Source organism: Chiloscyllium punctatum, chromosome 48 (assembly GCF_047496795.1).
Source record: "Chiloscyllium punctatum isolate Juve2018m chromosome 48, sChiPun1.3, whole genome shotgun sequence".
NCBI classification, from domain to species: Eukaryota; Metazoa; Chordata; class Chondrichthyes; order Orectolobiformes; family Hemiscylliidae; genus Chiloscyllium; species Chiloscyllium punctatum.
The window spans coordinates 39,577,542-39,600,605 of NC_092786.1; the positions used below are offsets into that span (position 1 = coordinate 39,577,542).

Sequence of the window (23,064 nt, forward strand, 5' to 3'; positions counted from 1 at the left end):
CAAGTTCACCATCTTCACCGAGACCTTTAATACTGTGTTAAAGTAACAAGTGGAGAAAAGGATTAGCTGTGTTAAAGTAGCAGGTGGAGAAAGGCCCCACATATGTTTGAAAGAGTTTCCACAACCATACAGCAGCTTAGCTTTAAGGTCATTGTGTGTTTAGACTGGAAATATTTCCACTTGTAATGTGGGCAAGCTAAAACCCAGCACCACTTCCCCTGCTGTGGGATTACCTTTGAAGGGAGAGCAATTTAAGGAAATAGGAAATAAATTTTTCAATGTACACAGAAATATATTTGAGGTGGAATTGAGGAAACTGTTGAGATAAGGGTTTAGCTTAATTACAATATGTCGTTTGACTCTTTAAAAAACAAATTTGGTGACAATTATGTTAAAAAAAATCTTTATTGATTATGATAGTTAATTCATGGTTTCAATATTTAAGCTCTGTTTGAACTGAATTGGCTGCACAGGGTGAGTGATGAATTCATTTATAGCAGTCGTGGCTAACCTTTCACCAGGGAGCTCTGGATAAGAATCGTACTGCACTCGAAACACTAACTCTGTTTCTCTCTCCATAGATGCTGCCACACCTACTGAGTTTCTTTCGCATTTTCTGTGCTTGTTTCCAATTTCCAGCATCCGTAGTGTTTTGATTTTATTTAAGTGAAATGAGGAAATGCTGCCTAAAAGAAGAATTCAATGAAAGTTAGAACAGTTATTAAAAAACAATTTTACTCTCCCATTCTCCTCGAGGTATTGACTCGTATTGGGGTCAGACAAATAATTGCTTGCACCCAAATTTTTAAAGAAGTTATTAAACAGGGATGTAGCACAACTGGCTAGACCCACCCCTCGATGTCCAGAGGGCAGTTAATAGTCAACCACATTGGTGTGGGTCCGGAGGAGATCAGAGTGTGTCAGGGTGGCAGATTTATTCCTCAAAGCCAAGATGTGGAGGAGCCGGTGTTGGACTGGGGTGGACAAAGTTAAAAATCACACAACACCAGGTTTATTTTGAAGTTCTAGCTTTCAGTGAGCTGCTCCTTCATCAGGTAACTATTCCAAATAAGCCTGTTCGAATATACCCTGGTGTTTTGTGATTTTTAACTTCCATGAAGGACATTATTGAACCAGATGAGTTTTTTTACAACAAGCACTATTAAGCTAGTTTTATTTTTTTAATTCCAGATTTTGTATTTTATCATCTGCCATAGTGGGATTTGAGCTCACGTTCCCAGCACATTAGCCTGGGTTTCTGGATTATTAGTCCAATGGCATCACTATGGGACGGCATGGTGGCTCAGTGGTTAGTACTGCTGCCTCACAGCGCTAGAGACCTGGGCTCGATTCCTGCCTTGGGCGACTGTCTGTGTGGAGTTTGAACATTCTCCCTGTGTCTGCGTGGGTTTCCTCTGGGTGCTCTGGTTTCCTCCCACAATCCAAAGATGTGCAGGTTAGGTGAATTCACTGTGCAAAATTGCCCATAGTGTTTGATGCATTAGTCAGGGGTAAATATGGGGGAGGGGAATGGGCCTGGGTAGGTTGCTCTTCAGAGGGTCGGTGTGGATTTGTTGGGCTGAAGGGCCTGTTTCCATACTAGAAGGGATCTAATCTAATATGTCACTATTTCTTCAAATGGACATTCTCCTTCTAGGAGTTTATCTTGTGACCATTGACAAGATATTTCTTTACGGAACAATGAAAGCTGAATGCAGTTGCTTTCTGACTTACCACACACACCATCCCACCGAGTGTTACTGGATAGCTTTGAGGATTGCTGAGCCTGATATTAATTAGTTTTGGTGCAGTGGCCAGCCCTACAATCTCTGAGTCCTCTCTGATTCAGTACCATGTCTCACTTCGGATCTAAGTTCCTGCAACATTAGTAACTCACCAAGTGGCAGTACCTGACCTCAGTAGTTACGTGGGAAGACCACTACCTGCTGGATCCCATCCAAGCCACACACCGCCTTGACTTGGAAATTCATCACCAGTCCCTGGGTCAAACCGCACAATGGTAGACCTGTCCACACTGACTGCAGTAGTTCACGGAAGTGACTCAGCTTCTCGAGGACAGCTAGAGTAAATAAATAAATGTTGGCCCAACCAGTGGCACTCGGGTCCCGTGAATGATTTCAAAAATAGTTGGAAAATCCAAAGTGGAAGCTTTCACCAGGGTGGGGAAGTATTGGGGTAGGAGAATCAAGTGGTGAATATGAGGGACTCATCATTACCCCATAACTGAGCAGGGTGTACCCGGCCTGTTAGTATGTACCTGAGTTACACTGGCACCCAGAGAAACAGAGGGAGAGACTGAGACTGTTTCCCTCCACTGTACCTTTTGTAATTTTTGTAATAACACATTGACATCCAGGGCAGCAATCAATGCAGCCACCTGAATTTTGAATTTGGTGGCTGGAAGAGTACAATACAAATCAGAGAAAACTGTGATCAAACTGTGTCCAATGGTCTGGTCAGAATTCACCTCAGACAGTTCTAATTCCTGGAAGTTCTAGTGCTGAGAAGACACACAAGTTCATCTCTAGTCTTTGAGACCCCAAATGTGAATGGAGATTAGGAAAATGTTTTTTTGTTAAATTGAAAGGATAACTCTAAAAGAGTAAATATGGTTGTAAATGATATACAGAAGATAATTCTGTAAAACTACACTGAAGTTAGGACCAGGCGTCACAAGTACAGACCACTTAAAGACAGAATAATGGAAGCAAGATCTCTGGAATGGTGGAGGAGCCGATTGCTGGGTCATTCCAATTGGGTGATGAGCAGAGAGAGAGAGAGAGCGATTGATTGGCCTCCCGCATCTTGTGAAAATGAGTAAAAAAAAAATCCAAATTACTTCTAGTCATAGAGTCATAGAGATGTACAGCACAGAAACAGACCCTTCGGTCCAACCTGTCCATGCAGACCAGATATCCTAACCTAATCTAGTCCCATTTGCCAGCACTTGGCCCATATCCCTCCAAACCCTTCCTATTCATGTATCCATCCAGATCCCTTTTAAATGATATAATTGTACCGGCCTCCACCACTTCCCCTGGCTGCTCAATCCATACACGCACCACCCTCTGTGTGAAAACGTTGCCCCTTAGGTCTTTTTTATATTCTTCCCCTCTCACCCTAAACCTATACCCTCTAGTTCTGGACTCCCCGACCACAGGGAAAAGACTTTGTCTATTTACCTTATCCATGCCCCTCATAATTTTGTAAACCTCCATAAGGTCACCCCTCAGCCTCTGACGCTCCAGGGAGAACAGCCCCAGCCTATTCAGCCTCTCCCTATAGCTCAAACCCTCCAACCCTGGCAACATCCTTGTAAATCTTTTCTGAACCCTTTCAAGTTTTACAACGTCCTCCTGATAGGAAGAAGACCAAAGTTGCACACAGTATTCCAAAAGTGGTCTAACCAATGTACTGTAACATGACCTCCCAACTCCTGTACTCAATACTCTGATTAATAAAGGAAAGCACCTTCTTCACGATCCTATCTATCTGCGACTCCACTTTCAAGGAACTGTGAACCTGCACTCCAAGGTCTGTTTGTTCAGCAACATTCCCCAGGACCTTACCGTTAAGTGTCTAAGTTCTGTTCTGATTTGCCATTCCAAAATGAAGTACCTTACATTTATTTAAATTAAACTCCATCTGTCACTCCTCAGCCCATTGGCCAGTCTGATCAAGATCCCACTGTAATCTGAGGTAACCTTCTTCACTGTCCACTAAACCTCCAATTTTGGTGTCGCCTGCAAACATACTAACAAATCTCTATGTTCACATCTAAATCATTTACATAAATGATGAAAGGTCCCAGTGCTGAATCTCTCAAACGTGTGGGGATGAGATTTTGAATTAGTTTTGCTGCCTTTGTTTAGTTTTGTGGCTTGTATTTATTTTCTTTGGAATTATATTTTTGCATTTTGCTTTCTCCTCCTTTGTTTTAATCAATCACCATTCAAAGGAATTTCACTGTCTTCACCGACAGAATGGACATTCTTCTGGGAATACCGTTTATCCTCTGGAAGGGAGTGTACCACAGGAGTGAGCAGACACAGATTGGAGACTGTCTGAGCTGGCTTGTACCCACAGAAGGTACGCCCACACTCAATGCCAGGATAATGTGGGCACATCCCAGGGCATTGTCCATCAGTGAAGTGATCACAGACTTTTCCACCTCATGTAGGGTGGTATGCAAACTTCCCCTATGACTGGATTAACATGGCAGTGAGAGTTAGTCCCACACCGATGTAAACTGGTTCATCCAATCTCCAGTGAACTCCTGTGTATGTGAGCTCACTACCTTTTCTACTGGGGGCATTGACTTCCATCTCCAAATGGAAGTCCATTGACAGCAAGGAGGGCCGTGCTGCTTTTCTTCTCTCTCATGGTGGCTGAGTTTCTAGGTAGCTAAAGGGCTTTTTCTAAAGTGTTTCCTGTCAACTTCACAAATTCCCATTTACTTCATTTGCCACATTTTTGCCTACTCACTTCCCCTATCTATGTCAGTCTGCAAACTCCTTATGTCGGCTTTACAATGTACTTCCTTGAATTAGCTTTACTGTCACATGTACTCACATGAGGGCAGTGAAAAGTTTATAAGTCACCACTTACAGCATCATCTTAGGTACAAAGGTACCTTGGTACAGCTTCTTTAGTTACAGTTACAGATTAATTTCAGTGTTTATATGTTTCAAGGTTTATGGCCATTTTGTGCCAAACAATAGACTGGCCATCGAACAATGCTAAAAGGTGTTCACTAATATTGATGCTACATCAGATGTACAAAGTTGTCTTACTTACAGTATTGCACATTCTACGTTCCAATCAGACTTGGCCATGGTTAGTTCAACTAGCCATTTAATTAATCATAGCAATCTGTTGAAATATAAAACATAACATACAAACTTGCAAACAATCAAATTGTTATTTTTCTCCCCTGAAATTTACAGTCAGGAACCTGTAATTATTCTAAAATACACTAATCAGAAGTAACTTTCTAACAAGCCCATAAATCCCATCATAATCTTCAAATAGCTGTCACACTATGTGTAGTATTCTGAGGGAGTCCAAAAGGAATGCAGTTGGTTTACAATATGTTGAATAGGTCCTGCCAATTTACCTTTAACCAAAGTTTCAGGGCATTGTGAACTTGTAAAGTGAGAGGTGCCTTCCGTGGAGTTGGTGTTTGGGGAGTGGTGGGGACAGGTGGGTTAGTGAAGATCAAACTAAGGGGTTTGTTAGTTTAATTATTGAGGTACAGCTCACTTTACTCCACCTTCAGGACAACCTGACAACCAACAGACTTCCTTAAGGCGTGCATCACTCAAACATGAATGTGTCTCAGGCTTTCAAGTTTTATAGTTGAAGGTGTATTGCTGGGAAAGCACAGCAGGTCAGTTTATCATAAATGAGCTGAGTGTTTGTAAGTGCATGATGTTAACCCTTCCAACAGGAGTATTTTGTGGTCATTATCCACAATAAAGTAAACGCAAGAGTCGTAGACATTTGATCAAATGTTTAATTTTATTTAATAATGTTTAATATTATTAATTTAATAAATAAATAATTTAAGTATTTAATTACATAATGACAAGGTATGTGAATTTAGAGCATATTCTCTGTACACTGATAAGCAACAATAAATGTGCAATTTTTTTCACTTTGGAAATAAAGGTCAGCATTATTTTCGAGCATGTAGTTTATAATCATTTGGTAGGACAGAACTTGAGTATTTGCTGAAAAAGATATACTTTGTCAAAACTGTTCATCTTGCACTCAACAGGGCAATTCACAAGAATTTCCAAAGTAAAGGCAAAACAAGGTCTATGCTGTATGAGAGGAGAGCACTGATTGATTGGCAAGTGGGCTCTGGTCAAGATGTTGCACCAGATGATTGACAGTTAACTGACAAGTTTTTTAAACAATCGGTTCCCTCTCGCCATCCACCAAACTTGGTACGGTTTTCCTGCCACTTGCTGTTTGATGAAGGTATTCCCCTCCAATTCTTCTTGCTCCATAGCACTCACAACCCATGTATCGGGAATGAGCTACAGGGCTCCACTAAACTCCAGCCAATGTTTAACAGGAGAAGATAGCACAGCAAGAATGTCAATGGGCCCATTATCCAAAGGCCAAAGCTAATGCTCTGGGGACATAGGTTCAAATCTTACCACAGCAGTAACTGAAAAACTAATTAATCTTGAATTGATAACAAAACTACTCAAGACTATGAAGCTATAATCACTAGAATCCCTTAAGTATGGAAGAAGGCCAGTCCACACTAAGCCTCCAAAAAGCATTCCACCTAAATCCACTCCTGCATTTAGTTTGGCCAATCCATCTAACCTGCATACCTTTGGACTGTGGGAGAAGACCACAGCACCCCACCCCAATAAACCCAGGGAGAATGTGCAACCTCTTTGCAGATAATCACCCAAGGATGGGATCCAACCAGGGTCCCTGGCACTGTAGGGCAGCAGTACTAACCACTGAGCCATCTTAGAGATGAGATAAAGCTTTCTGACCCTGATGTGGTTTGAACATGCAACCTTCTGCTTTACAGTCAGACACACTACCATTGCACTACTAACCCAGCTTGTTGTGAACAGCCTATCTGCATCACTAATGTCCTTGTGTAGACTCCAGGCCCAGAGCAATGTGGTTGATTCTTTCTTGCCCTCTGAAAGGGTCTAACCAGATACTCATTTAAAGACAATTGAGAATGGACTCCAAATTTTGGCCCGAAAGTGTGGTGCTGGAAAAGCACAGCAGGTCAGGCAGCATCCGAGGAGCAGGAGAATTGCCGTTTCAGGCAAGAGCCCTTCTCCAAATTCTGGCCTTGACAGAGAATGTCTATGTCTGATGAAAGATTAAATAACAGCTCTGCGCCTTTCTCTAGAACAGAAACTGCAGTATTCTGTGTATTTTATAACTCTGCTCCTCTGATCGTTTTATACTGGGCATTTTTCTTCTGTCTCATCTCCATTTTGGAAAGGGGCAAGTGATAGTGAAAGTTAACCTTTGTGTTTTCTGATTCTGTAACACCCTGATTAAACTACTTTTTTTGTTCTAGGAGGACAAAACGAGTGCAGGAAACAGTCAGAAAAACAATGCATTACTCCAAACTGAAAACGACAGCTCACAATCGTTAAAACTGGTTAGTAACCATTCGCTTGGAATTGAAGGATATGTATATTTTATTTAAAGTATTAGCATGTCTTCCAGTCTGCCTTACCTCTAGTCTGCACTGTGGAAATGTTCTAGAACTCTCTTATTTCTCGCCTTTGCCTGATGGTCATTAGGATTCTCTTCCTGTCACTCATTGATCATTGCTGATCCTCCACAAACTGAACTTTCCACTCATCACCAAGCATGGAATGTCTCTTTGTTGCATCTGCTCTGTCCTGATCCTCAGCTTTATGACATTTGAGGCTACTAGAGTAATTTATCGTGAAAGCTGATTAGAGAGGTGTCATTGAGTACCAACTGCTACTCCCTTGTTCTCAGAATCCTCTCAATCTCATCTGCCCATTCAAGTCATCAATCAGTCACAACACATGGAGAGGTTTTCTCTGGGTCAGGAAAATGTTTTGAAAGAACATGTTTAGAATGTTATTGCACACAGAATAAATCTCTCCCGCCATGAAGTTACACATGAAAATGGGATTTTTAAAAATCTTTTCCCTCTGTTCCCTTTTGCAGCATCTTTCCAATGGCTTGGGTTCAGAGACATCTCCTCACAGGCGGATGTACGGAGTGGTGAAGAGAGCAGATGCAAACAAGGCCGAGGTGGTTGTGTATGAATGGTCAGTTAACCAGCTTAAAGAGGAAATGAGCTACATTAAGGAGGTGAGATGGGAAGTGTTTGCCGTTCCTGTTCGGTTTGCTTGACTGGGCACATTCTTGCTCAGTTTATTCAACCTGAGAAAGTCTCAAATGGGACCTGAGTGAGATCACACTTTGCAGCTCTGGGCCTGGAGTCTACACAAGAACATTAGTGATGGAGATAGGCTATTCACAACAAGTTGGGTTAGTAGTGCAATGGTAGTGTGTCTGACTATAAAGCAGAAGGTTGCATGTTCAAACCACATCAAGGTCAGATGAGGGGTTTTGTTAATTCTGTTTAGCTGCTCCAACCATGAGGTCAGTTCCACCAGCTTATCACCAACCACAACAGTGACTACACTTCAAAAACACTTCATTGCTAGTAAAGCCCTTTAGAAAGGCCTGTATTCCGGTGAAGAGTTAAATAAATACAAGATCTTTTCTTCAATGACATTCTAGTTTGTAGGGAAGAAATGACTTAAACTCAGATGTTATATACAATAATCTTTGCAAAAGAAAGAGCTTGCATTTATGTAAGATCTGATCAGTTCTCTCCAAAACTTTCACATTTAATGAATGACTTTAAATTGCAGTCATTTTGTTGATGAGCAACGACCACACAGCAGTGAGGAAAATGGTCAGTTTGTTTGTTCTCGGTGATGCTGATGTGGGATATTGAGGAGGTTACTGACCCCTTCCGATTGGGTTTCCTGAACTGGACTCAGTCAGCCTCTCAGAAGGAAACTGTCTGTGTACTTGGAAATGTGGAGTGTAGGACCAGTGCAACCTGCCAGTGAATTGGTGGGAAAACAACCGAATTTTGGGAATATATAGGGCCGGTGCCACTATCCGTGAGGGAGGTATACTGACTCTCTGACCCAGGTACTGCCCGACCACAGAGCTATTCCTTGGATTTATTAGAGAAAATTAGAGAGAAGGTCATAGCTACAAAGCTGATTACTGGGAGGACTGGATGATTGGCTCTGAGCTTAAGTGGTACCCTTCTATATTTTGATTGTTTGTTTGTGCAGGTGAGGCATTCACTGGAGAAAGTCAGACAACAAATGTTTGGTGAGTTTAATGGAATGAAGAAGAAATTACAAGAACTCTCAAATGAAGTAAAGGTATGTCAGATCGCCCATCAGCTGCTCAGTTTTTTCACCATCTACATATATACGTTTGTATGTTGTATGGAGTATTAAACAGTATAATCGCCTAAGGATTGATTACTGACTGTGCGATCATGTGGAATGAGCAAATCAACAGCTCATTTGATTTCAATGGAAATATGAACAAAGATATATCAATTTTTAAAAATTCATTTAAGGCCCATCCCTAATTGCCCACAGAGTAGTAACAAGTCAACCACATTGCTATGGGTCTGGGGTCACATGTCGGCTAGACCAAGTAAGGATGGCAGTTTCCTTCCCTAAAGGGCATTAGTGAACCAGATGGGTTTTTCCCTGACAATGAATTCATGGTCATTATTAGAATTCCACCATCTGCCAGGAGTGGGGTTTAAAGCCAGGACCCCAGAACATTATCTGGATCAACAGCCCAGCAACAATAGTGCTAGGCCATCACCTCCCCAGTGACACAACATCAGAATTTATAAATTCAATTCCAAATCCAGAAAATCCAATGTGAGTTTTTATGGTGATTTTATTATTTTTTTCCATATATTTAAATACATTTCCTAGTTAAGGAGAAGTGGATTTATTTTAAAAAGATGTCAGGTAATTACATCAACAATTTTGCAATCATGAAATGATCTTCATTTAAAGCCTTGCAATTGTGCACTCTGGTCTGTTCATTGTTATAATGGCCTTTGATAAGATTCTGTTAATATTTTGAATATAAAATTGACAACTCATACAGATGTTGTCCTGAAGAGACTGTAGTTTTATTTGATGAATACAAAAAAAGGAATATTGAAACACCTTTGTCAAACTGAGGCAAGTGTAAAAGGTTTGCAGTTTATCTTCATCCACTTGGAATTTTGTGCTTCCAAGTTTGACTCTTCCACTGTTGCAAAGTTAAATGTATAGCTGAGTTTGGGTATATATGGGAGAGCTTTTAATTGAAGGTTTATAGTATTTATCTTTTTTATTTTTTAAAATCATTGTATTTGAAGCTGACTCCTGTACACGAGGTTCCTCAGCTAGTTTCCAATTACAATGTAAATAAATTGTGCATTATCTAGGTGTGTCCTGGGCTAATAGAGAGGAACCAGTCTGATGAGTGTAGTAACTGATGAGCCAGCCTCAAAGTTCTGGAGACAGATTGGTTATAATGTTAATGTTCATTTGGATTTTTGCCAGTAGCCAAAATTAAAGTGTATAAGGGAACTGATGTAGAGACCTCATCAATACAATTGCTAATTATTGTGGTGAATCATATGAGTGCTCCTCAATACAATGATATTCAGCTTTATGGTTTCTGAGCGCCACCTGCTGACTTTGACTGGTGTTTCTGTTCCTAAAGCTTTTCAGACACTTATTAGAATGTAGCATGGAAGCAGGCCATTCAGCCCATCAAGTCCACATTGATCCTTGTAGAACATCCAAACCAGACCCACCACCCCACACCTGTATTTCCCATGGCTAATCCATCTACCCTGCTCATCCCTGGACACTATGGGCAATTTAGCATAGTCAACCCTCCTAACCTGCACATCTTTGGACTGTGAGAGGAAACCCGCACAGAGACAGGGAGAATGTGCAAACTCCACACAGGCAGTCACCCAAGGGTGGAATTGAACCCATGTCCCTGGCGCTATGAGGCAGCAGTGCTAACCACTGAGTCACCGTGCTGCCCTGTTTGGAAAATGAATGGTGACTGATTTTCTCCTGATGTTTTAGTATAGGTTTACTTAACAGGGTGATTTTTAATCCCCAGCCCAGAGACTCCTTTGCTGAAGTGATTAATCAACAGTAATATGAAGGAGAATCTCAGTCCACACTCCTGAAGGAGAGTTTCATAGTCTTAAAATCAACCTCTTCAGGCTGGGACAGTATAGGATTTGAACCCAGACTTTCTCGGTCTGATGGGTAAGGACACTACATTGCAATGTTGTGTCATCTGTTATATGTATGATATGGCACACCTCCGAAGGTAGGTGGGGTTTGAAGTGGATTTCCTCATCCAGTGATAGGGACGTTGCCACAGTGCCACTAAAGCTTAATAGAAGTCCATAGGACTTAAGACAATAACCTCATCATCCTGAAACTCTGGGACTAATTGAGCAGCAAATTGAAATGAAAGGCAACCCACTGCAATCGTACTGGATCAAAAGTGATTCATTGAGGAAATTTAATGTTAGCATTAGATCTAGATCATTTGAGGGAAATCAGCCAGCGTTTTCTCTGATGATTCTATATCTGTACAATCCCAAACTTGCAGTTTCTGTCATTTCCATGGACAGAGACGGCAGGGACATGGGAACATCATCGATTCTGTCTTGGAACTAAATCCTGAATCTCTGTACTTAACAGCATCAACTACATCACATGGATATTACACTTCTCCCCTGCTTTCTCAAGAGCAATTAAAGATGGGCAATAAATGCTGGTCCAGAATCCCCAGAATTGTTACGGTACTGAAAGAGATCACTCCGCCCACTGTGTCTGCATTAGCTCTCTGAGTTGTTTAACCTAATGTCAACTTCCTGCATTTTCCCCATAAACCTGCATGTTGTTTCTATTTAAATAATTATCCAATGTCCTTTTGTGTGTCTCAGTTGAAGCTGCCTCCACCACAGTTCCAGGTAGTGTATTCTTAGTGCAAACTACACACTGTGTAAAACAGTTTTTTTTTCCCCTTATCTCACTTTGAATTTTTTCTTATATTAGATACAGTGTGGAAACAGGCCCTTCGGCCCAACAAGTCCACACCGACCCACAACCCACCCATTCCTGTACATTTACCCCTTTACCTTACACTACGGGCAATTTAGTATGGCCAATTCACCTGATGTGCACACAGACACAGGGAGAATGTGCAAACTCCACACAGTCAGTCGCCTGAGTCAGGAATTGAACCCGGGTCTCTGGCACTGTGAGGCAGCAGTGCTAACCACTGTGCCACCCTTAAATTCTTCAGCCAAAGATTTTAAAGCACTTTAACCCTGGTTCTTGATCCATTTATGAATGGGGCTGGTTTCTCCCAATCCCTTCTGTAAAGACCCCTCATAATTTTGGAAACTTCTTTCTAATCTCTCCTTAGCCTTCTCCTCTGCAAGGAAAATAGACCCAGTTTGTTCACTCCATGCTCGCAAGTTGAAATGTCTCATCCCGGGAACCATTCTTGTAAACTCTGCCTCACTTTCACAAAGCATTCAGATCCTTTGTGGAGTGTGGCACCCAAAACTCCAGCTGTGGCCCAACCAGTATCTTATATCAGTTCATTATAACCTCCATTGTCCTGTACTCCATGCCTCTATTTATGAAGTCTAGAATACAGTGTACTTTATTAACAGTGCCCTCTCCCTACCCTTAATGACTTACTTACAGCCATGTCTCTCTGTTCCTGCATACCCTTTAGAATAGCACTCTTTAAAATACAATGGAATAGTGTAGTATTTACACTGTCTCTCCATGTTCTTTCTAACAAAGTGAATCACCACACACTTCTTCACATTGAACTTTATCTGACATCTGTCTGCCAACTCCACCAATGTGTCAGTGTCCATTTTCAAGCTGGTTTTGGTAGCATTGCACACATCCCAGGAGTTAGCAATAAAATACTCAAAGGGCAGTAGAAAGAAGTTCTCTTTCCTAAGAATATTGTGAATAAAAGATAAGGATATCCAAGGAATCAATGACATTGAGGTATAGATCAGGCATGATCTAACCAAGTAGTGAGATAGGTTCAAAGATCTGAATGTCCACCCAGTCCCATCTAAGACTTGTTGCCCCATCCCATGGTATATCTTTACAGTTTCCACATCTTCTTAAACCCATTGCATTTTCCATTGTTTTGTTGGCTTCCCTAAACAGTAGGATTTGAAATGTTGCTTTAGATTTTCAGGTGGGATCGGCAGAAGGTGAGCAGCTGCAACACATCTTGTCCAATCTGAAAGTAAGTGTCACCTATTCTGTTTTAGGCATCGGAGGCACGGCAGGAATCGCTACAGAAGGAGGTGAGGAGCAATACTGCAGCCCTCGAGCAGTGCAGCCAGACGAACAACTCACTGACAGCTCTGACGGTTGACATGCAGGTAGCAATGAATTGCTCAGTTGATTGCTGCAGCAAAGTGCCACATCACAGTGTCGAGGATGTAGACGCGGTGTAACAGATATCCGGGGATGTAGTTGCTTGTGATATGTCGAAGGGATTCACAAAACATGAAGTTGATGCTATTTGATTTCATCAGTGCCGTTAATATCTTGAAAGGCTGCCCTATGCTTTAAATGTAAAGTTGAAAGCATGTTCTTATGAATAAATTTGAGAACACAGGAGGCAACAGGGGATAGAAATGCAGTGGGTACATTCTAACTTGTGCAATTATGTAAATGGACAGAAGTGGGTACTGCAGGTGCTGGAGATTAGAGTCAAGATTAGAGTGGTGCTGGAAAAGCACAGCAGGTCAGGCAGCATCCAAGGAGCAGGAAAATCGATGTTTCGGGCAAAGCCCTTCATCCAATTATGTAAATAGATCACTTGTGTCTTGTCCAGTTTTCCAGTGAGAATATATGTTGGGAGAGATACAAAATAAGTTACTCCAATCCCAAATCCCAAGTTGAATTATGATACTAAACATGAACATTTTTCTTAGTAATAACATATTCATAGAATACAGCAATATTTATCTCTGCTTCCTACCTAGTAATCCAGTGACATAGCAGTTTCTCTTTATAATGTATTAAATAGTTACTTAAACAATATTGTGTATCTTAACATAGGTAACGTCCTATTGACACGACAAACTAAAAAGTTTTCATTATTACAGAAGGTCACAAGAAACAGAGAGGCTAAAGTTAGAAAGTCTTGTGGTAGGGTTGTGGTATTCCTACTTCTAGGTCAGAGCTAAGGTTCAAATCCTACCTCAGGAGGCGATGTCCAGAAAGGTGCATCATATCATGTCCAAATGGGTGGTTCAGTTTTGTTTTACACAGGCTCCAGTTAAAATTCCATTTCACCACCTCAGAATGAGAGCAATGTTTAGTTTTAAAAGTGTAGACTTTTAATGAGATTTAATTTACTTTCAGCAATTAGAGTGGATGATTGGGGGAATGTGTGGATTCTACAGTTCTGAGGTCCCGGAAGAGCAGAATCAAATGTTTACCAGATGTTCTTACACCATTATCACTGCGTTAGTCAAAATGTGTGGTTTTAGCCTTAATTAGAATTTCGATAAGTCATCAAACTTTCACATTTTGGCCCAGTCAGATGCAGTTTTTTTAATAAAATGAAATGGCTAGGCCAGCATTTATTGCCCTGGAAAAGGTGCTAGAAAGCTACCTCCTTAAACCGTTGCAGTCCGTGTGCACAAGTACACACACAAAAACAGGCAGGGAGTTCCAGGACATTGACCCAGCTGCACAGATATAACTATCACAGTGCATTGTCTTGAGAAGTACAATCAGCCAGTAATCTGAGTGTTGATATAGATTCCTGCATTTGTCATTCATGCTCATAAATATGTACATTAGTACTGAAAAAACAAATGTTCCCACAAAGTGTCTTTGAATCACTGTCAAAATGATTGCTAGAGAACGCCTGGGTAACAGGTGGTGTTTTAGGACTGAGGGTATGACCCACGTGCCTTGTTTTTGTCAGAGATCTTTCCTCGATTCGACAGTGACTGCCAACAAGAGGAGGGAGGAAATGGAAGCACTCCGCAGGAACTATCACAAATCACTGGAGGAAATGAAAAAGAAGGATCAGCAGATTGAGAATGCACAAGCTGAAAATCAGATTCTCAAACTCAAGGTAAACAATTCACTGAGGCATTACTACACATTAAACATAAGCATATAGTCTATCAATAGACTGGATGCAACGCCTACCTTTTTTATTGATTAATGAATGTTGGACTAGATATTTCATTGAATTGATATTGAATGCTGAAGAACTGTACACAATATTCGGTAATTAGTATAACATGTTGGAGAAGTATCATTACAGTTTGACATTAATGGATTGAAACTTTTGGAAATGTGCCTGTTTGCTGTTCCCTAGTTGGTGAGGGTTCACACACTATATCCCACTTTGGTATAATTTACCCTTTACTCTTACAGATGTTTCTGGTTCCCACAAGAAACTGAGTTTGATAACCTTCTAACTATTGCTTTTTCTGAGCTTCCCATCCCTGAGACCTTTATTTTACATCACTACCAGTCATAGCAACAGATCATCAGTAATGGTGATTATTATTAACATATCATTATGGGTCTATCCCCATAACCCCACGTTTCCCAAGGCTAATCCACCTCACACATCCCTGAATACTCTGGGCAATTTAGCATAGCCAATCCATCTAATCTGCACATCTCTGGACTGTGGGGGGAAACCACAGAAAGTGCAAACACCACATAGACAGTTTTCCAAAGGTGGAATTGAACCTGGGTCTCTGGCAGCGTGAGGCAGCAGTGCTAGCCTCTAAGCCCCACGCCACAATTAGTCCTATATAAAATATTGTATGTGCATCTGATTTTAATTTCATCAAATATAAAAATAATTATTTAAAAATCATATCCTACTATTTGTTTTTTCGTCAATCCACCCTCCCTTATGGACAGGAGCTGTTGGTTGACAGAAGAGATATCCTTGAGTAGAAACATTCCATAATATTTGACTTAAATTTATCTCAGGGTGTTTGAATATGGATCATTTCCCTACATAGGACATAGAACATTACAGTGCAGTACAGGCCCTTCGGCCCTCAATGTTGCGCCAACCTCTGAAACCATTCTGAAGCTCATCCATCCTAAACTATTCCATTTTCATCCATATATTTATCCAATGACCATTTAAATGCCTTAAAGTTGGTGAGTCTACTACAGTTGCAGGCAGTAGGTTCCACGCCCCTACTACTCTTTGTGTAAAGAACCCACCTCTGACATCTGTCCTATATAGAACATAGAAAAGTACAGCATTCACAACTCCCTGCGAAAAGAACCTACCTCTGACGTCTTCTTTATACCTTTCTCCTAATATCTTCAAACTATGACTTCTCATACCAGTCAATCCTACCCTGAGAAAAGTCTCTGGCTATTGACTCTATCTATTCCTCTCATTATCTATCACCCCACAATTTAAAGCTATGCCCCCTCGTGCTAGCCATCACCATCCAAGGAAAAAAATTCTCACTATCTACCCTATCTAACCCTCTGGTTATCTGATATGTCTCAATTAAGTCACCTCTCAACCTTCTTCCCCCTATTGAAAACAGCCTCAAGTCACTCAGCCTTTCCTCATAAGACCTTCCCTTCATGCCAGGTAACATCCCAGTAAATCTCCTCTGAACCCTTTCCAAAGCTTCCACATCCTTCCTATAATCCGGTGACCAGAACTGTACACAATACTCTAAATGCAGCCACATCAGAGTTTTGTACAGCTGCAGCATGACCTTTTGGCTCAGAAACTCAATCCCTCTCCCAAAAAAAGCTAACATACCGTATGCCTTCTTAACAACCCTTTCGACCTGAGTGGGAACTTTCAGGGATCTATGTACATGGACACCGAGATCTCTCTGTTCATCGACACTGCCAAAACTTTTACCATTAGCCCAGTACTCTTTATTCTTGTTGCTCTTTCCAAAGTGAATCACCTCACACTTTTCCGCATTAAATTCCATTTGCCACCTCTCAGCCCAACTCTGCAGCTTATCTATGTCCCTCTGTAACCTGCAACATCCTTCAGCACCATCCACAACTCCACTGACCTTAGTGTCATCTGCAAATTTACTAATCCATCCTTCTACATCTTCATCTACATCATTTATAAAAATGACAAACAGACCCAAAACAGATCCTTGTGGTACACCACTAGTAACTGAACTCTAGGATGAATATTTCCCATCAACCACCACCCTCTGTCTTCTTTCAGCTAGCCAATTTCTGATCCAAACCGCTAAATCAATCCCATGCCTCCATATTTTGTACAGTACCCTACATGGGGAACCTTATCAAATGCCTTACTGAAATCCATATACACCACATCAACCACTTTACCCTCATCGATATGTTTTGTCACCATCTCAAATAACTCAATGAGGTTTGTGAGGCACAACCTACCCTTCACAAAACCGTGTTGACTATCCCTAATCAACTTATTCATCTCTAGATGATTATAAATCCTAAGTCTTTCCAACACTTTACCCACAACCGAAGTAAGGCTCACTGGTCTATAATTACCAGGGTTGTCTCTACTCCCCTTCTTGAACAAGGGGACAATATTTGCTATCCTCCAGTCTTCTGGAACTATTTCTGTAGACAATGACGACATAAAGATTAAAGCCAAAGGCTCTGCAATCTCTTCCCTAGCTTCCCAGAGAATCCTTGGATAAATCCCATCTAGCCCAGGAACTTACCTAATTTCACACTTTCCAGAATTGCTAACACCTCCTCCTTGTGAACCTCAATCCCATCTGGTCTAGTAGCCTGTATCTCAGTATTCTCCTCGATAACATTGTATTTCTCCAGTGTGAATACTGACAAAAAATATTTATTTAGTGCTTCCCCTATCTCCTCGGACTACATGCACAACTTCCCACTACTATCCTTGATTGGCCCTAATCTTTCTCTAATCATTCTTTTATTCCTATAGAAAGCTTTAGAGTTTTCCTTGAGCCTACCTGCCAAAGAATTCTCATGTCTCCTCCTGGCTCTTCTTAGCTCTGTCTTTAAGTCTTTCCTGGCTAACTTGTAACTTGCAAATGTCCTAACTAAGCCTTCATGTCTCATCCTAATACAAGCCTTCCTCTTTCTCTTGACAAGGGATTCAACTTCTTTAGCAAACCATGGCTTCCTTGCTCGACCATTTCCTCCCTGCCTGACAGGTACATACTTATCAAGGACATGCAGTAGCTTTCCTTGAACAAGCTCTACATTTCAGTTGTGCCCATCCCCTGCAGTTTCCTTCCCCATCCTATGCATCCTAAGTCTTGCCTAATTGCATCATAGTTGCCTTTCCCCCGGCAATAACTCCTGCCCTGCATTGTATACTTATCCCTTTCCATCGCCAAAGTAAACATAACTGAATCGTGGTCACTATCACCAAAGTGCTCACCTACCTCCAAATCTAACACCTGGCCGGGTTCATTACCCAGTACCAAATCCAATGTGGTCTCGCCTCTTGTTGGCTTATCTACGTACTGTGTCAGGAAACCCTCCTACACACATTGGATAAAAACTGACCCATCTGAAGTACTCAAACTATAGTATTTCCAGTCAATATTTGGAAAGTTAAGGTCCCCCATAACAACTACCCTGTTATTTTTGCTCCTATCCAGAATCATCTTTGCTATCCTTTCCTCTACTTCTCTGGAACTACTTGCAGGCCTATAGAAAATTCCCTACAGGGTGACCTCACTTTTCCTGTTTCTAACCTCAGCCCATACTACCTCAGTAAACGTGTCCTCAAATGTTCTTTCTGCCACCTAATACTGTACTTGACTAACAATGCCACTCCTCCCCTCTTATACCATCTTCTCTGTTCTTACTGAAACATCTAAATCCTGGAACTGGCAATAGCCATTTCTGTCCCTGCTCTATTCATATCTCCAAAATGGCCACAAAATCAAAGTCCCAGGTACCAACCCGTGCCTGCAAGTTCACCCGCTTTATTCCGGATGCTCCTGGCGTTGAAGTCGACACACTTCAAAGCACCTGCTTGCCGGAGAACTCTTGCGACCTTGAAACCATACTTCTGACCTCACTACTCTCAACCTCCTGGACAATGGAACTATAATTTAGGTTCCCATCCCCCTGCTGAATTAGTTTAAACCCTCCCGTAGAGCATTAGCAAATATCCCCCCCCCAAGATATGGGTACCCCTCTGGTTCAAGTGTAGACCATCCTGTCTGTAGAGGTCCCACCTCCCCCAGAAAGACCCCCAATTATCCAGTATCTGAAACCCTCCCGCCTTCTCTATCCCTGTAGCCACGTGTTCAACTCCTCTGTCTCACACGTGGCACCGGCAACAAACCAGAGATACCACCTATGTGGATCACGACTTGGGGCTGCTCCCCCTCCCCCTCATGGATCCCGAAAACACGATCTGAGACATCACGAACCCTGACACCTGGGAGGTAACACACCAACCATGAGTCTCTCTTGTTCCCACAGAACCTCTTATCTGTCCCCCAAACAATGGAGTCCCCAATGACTAATGCTCTGCTCATCTACCCCCTTCCTTTCTGAACAACAGGGACAGACTCTCTGCCAGAGACCTATTCCCCATGACTTACTCCTGGTAAATCGGTTTGCCAACAGTATCCAAAATGGTATACTTGTTGTTGAGGGGAACGGCCACAGGAGATCTCTGCACTGCTTGTCAGTTCCCTTTCCGTCAGCTGACAGTAACCCATCTGCCCCTTTCTTGCACCTGAAGTGTGACTACCTCCCTGTAACTCCTCTCAATAACTCCCTTTGTCTCCCGAATGATCTGAAGTTCATCCAGCTCCAGTTCCCTAACGCGGATTTCAAGAAGCTGGAGTTGGGGGCAGTTCCTGCAGAGGAAGTCAGCAGGGACACTAATGGTGACCTTTACCTCTCACATTCTACAGGAGGAACATTCAACTGCCCTAACTGCCATTCCCACTGTTCTAAATTCCCAAAGAGACTTCCCGGCAGGCCCCTGGTTCTTGCTGTCACTCCTCCCACTGCTGCTACTACTGGAAAAATGGAGTGACCTTAAAGGGACAGTCCTTACAAAATACACAGTACCTCAATAAGTAGAAATCGCAACCACGCTCCAAATTATCTGGAAGGAATGATGACCTGGGCAATCAGCTGATGAATTATAAAAATGGAGGTGAAGCATATTTACATATTATCAATGGCAGGAAGTGACGCAAGTGAACTCTAATGACGCACAGAAAATTAAGTTTACTGAAGTGTTCGTCATCTGGAGCAGACTTTGCAAAATTATTTATCATATTTACTGACAAAACCTTTTCTTAGCATTGTGGCAATTTGTCAGTTAATGTTGAATTGTCCTTCATGTTTTTTGCACTGTGAAAGATTGAAATAAGTAAACCTGAAAGAAATTTACATTTCCAGCAAAAGCTAAAGCTCAGGTTTTCGGAATTCACAGTAAAAAGTGGTCAGATTGTGATGGAAATGTACTGAAAGTGAACCAGCCTGAAGGGTCTTTAAGCAATAACACCGTAAGGTGGAAACTCAAAGCCAAGTTCTTGAGCTCCATCTCCAATTGGAGAAAGTTGATTGAGTTGGATTTCTGAACTCCAGCATCGTGTGTTTGTATTAGTCTGGGCGGGAGTCAGTCAGTCAGTCTTATCAGGGAATGAAAAAAGGAAATCCCAGTTTAGTAACTTGTTGAAACCTTTATTACTAACAATGCACTTGTAGCTGCAATATTCTGAATAACTATTGCTTAGGCTAATGTTAATACACTTTGTATCATATAATGTAGCTGTAGAGCACACAAAGTAACACTTTTCACTGGATCTCAGTGTATGGGTCAACAATAAATTAAATCAAATCAAATATAATGTATCGTTTTCTGATTTAATGCAATCTGCAGGGGGCTGACTGAGAATTCAGGGTTCAATGTTTGAATTTTAGGAGTGTGAGTATCACTTGTTCTGATTTAAATAAAAATGTTCAGCATTTATCAAGTTTCCAGGCAGCACAATAAATGAGGGTGATTTCCCTTGTGAGTCTCAGGTCGGATTATTCACTTCACTCTGAGCCTTTGCTACCCACATTCAGGACAAGCCTGAGAGCAATATTACAACAAGTACTTCCTGGCACCTTGTGTCTGAATCTGATCAGAAATTAAACAAAGAGCATTTGACACAATGTATCAGACTTTTTTTATTAAGAGTTTATCTGTTACATCAGCTTTTAAAACAAGTAATATTTGGAAGATTTGATAACTTAAATCAGCATTACCAATAAATAATCAGTCCACTTCATTTCCTTTTGTGATAAGTTAGGAATTGGAAAGAATTAGTTCATGTGGAAATACCCTAAAAGTATCAAACAGAGATCCAAACAGGGTTATCTTCATGGATTCCTTTGCACATAACCGATGTTGACCAGATTCTGACCTTTTTTGTTGTTTAGGTCACATTATAAAGTCTTTCCTAGTAAAGGATGTTGGCTCCGACACACCTCTTCAAACAGTGATATTTTGTTTCTGATAGGATTTTTCGTGTGAAATTTACATTAGGCCATACGTTGTCTGGATGACAGGTATACCTCAGCATAGTTGCTATTTGAACCGTGAACATCAATGCAGCCATCTTCAAAACACAGAGGCATAAGGCTATCTTACTTCCCTTTATTAAGATTAAAATTAAACTAAAATAGGAGCACTAAAAATTCCAGTAGCTGAAATTAATATTTGCCTTCATAACCAAATTGATAACTCATCCGTGCAATGTTGTGATTTTAAATGAAGCCCATTCTCAAATTATTCTAAAAGAATGGTTGGGATTTGGATTCTATATTAAACTCCAGAGGAAGACTTTTTTTTTGCTGGGGAATAATTGGTAAAAGGGGCAATCACTAAATAGAATGCAAACTAACAAGATTTTTTGGATGATGAAAATTAAAATTTAGTATTCCACTATTCGATGCTTGGCAGGATATATACTTTCAACATATGCTGGGAAAGTGCTTGTAGCATGGTGGTAGTGTCCCTTCCTCTGAGTCAGGAGGCCTGGGTTCTAATCCCACCTGTTTCAGAGGTACGTAGTGACATCGCTGAGCAGGTTGATTAGGAAAATGTCTCAGCACATGTTGGTCTGTGGTTCCTGGGACTTGCTTTCTCAAATCTGGCTTACATCCAGATTTTCACCAGTCAAATTAACTTTAACATACATTAAAATCTCCCTTTCAACTTTAAGCTGAACTCTAGTTTCCTTGTCTACTTTATTGTAGGTGATCATTTCACAGCCACTTACTTCCCTCTCATATTCCTATTCCTACTTCACACAAATGATGAGTACTATTTCCTAAAAGAAGTTCCTGCTTACTTTCTCTTAAGATGATTGCATTTAGACCTATTCCTAAATTCTAATACAGGATGACCTCATTTAACTTTGTGATTGTCTTTCTAAAAATCACAACAGTAAATGAAGTGTGGAATCCTGTAGGAATCAATGTTGAAGTCAGAGTTGGATTTCTGGGTATAATTTTCGCCTTTAAATAGCCAATATAAAAGTTGAAATACCTGCCGTGTTTGTGCAGCACTGTGCATTTCTCATTGGAATAATTTGCAAAACATAACAAGGAAATTGTCAGTGAATAAAGCAGGCTTTTTTATTGCAGAGAAATCTAAATACATTTATAGTACAGAACAAGGTGCAGTACAGGTTCCTCAACTATTGTACCTTTTACAGACAAAATACAGAAGAGTACAGTACAGAGAATTATATTTTTTTAAAACTAAATCCATAGCAATTCTTCAAATAGTATAGGTACAAACAGCAAAGAAACGTAAAGGAGAATGATGGAAAAGGAGGTTTACTTCATTACCAGAACAGAGACCTGTTGATAAAATGACGATATTTGACTGCAGGCTGCAGACACATTGGCACCAACTCTAGCAGCACAATCAGTGGGCCTCACTGATGATGTGATGACTGTGAGAGGTGAACTGAGGTGAGAATGTGTTTGATACAAGACATGACCCCAGGGATTAAGGGACGTTAACATTGGGAAAGACCAAATGAGGATAAAGACCATTTAAAAAATATAAACAACTTTAAAGTGAAAAGGCTTTCAAAGGGGAGACTTAAAACGAGGACTTCTTATAACTATCTGGATCTCTTGCATGAAACCCCCAAACCAGCAACAATTACTTTTGTCACTTTTAGGTTCTTCTAGCAACCTCCACCCTACCCATCTATGGTGATGTCCCACTTCCTAGCAACTGCCCTACCACTAACTCCTAACTTGCCCAACAAGAGTCTTCTTAGAAAGTATTCTGTGGTAAAATGTTATCTCCTAACTAATACAAAGACTTATGGGCAAGTGCTATATTTTAATAGCTTTTTTGCAGGCAACTTTTGCAAGATTCAGCCCA

At 41.0% G+C, this 23,064-nt stretch overlaps 1 protein-coding gene across 1 annotated transcript in view; it reads left to right on the plus strand.

Moving 5' to 3' along the window:
• LOC140468818 (uncharacterized) overlaps nt 1–23,064 on the plus strand; it is an 86,342-nt gene that overhangs the window by 15,779 nt on the left and 47,499 nt on the right. Inside the window, exons 3-7 of the mRNA XM_072564836.1 lie at nt 7,091–7,174; nt 7,720–7,866; nt 8,874–8,966; nt 12,947–13,060; nt 14,623–14,775. Of these exons, the coding sequence (XP_072420937.1) occupies nt 7,091–7,174; nt 7,720–7,866; nt 8,874–8,966; nt 12,947–13,060; nt 14,623–14,775 (591 nt within the window). The remainder of the gene's footprint in view (nt 1–7,090; nt 7,175–7,719; nt 7,867–8,873; nt 8,967–12,946; nt 13,061–14,622; nt 14,776–23,064) is intronic.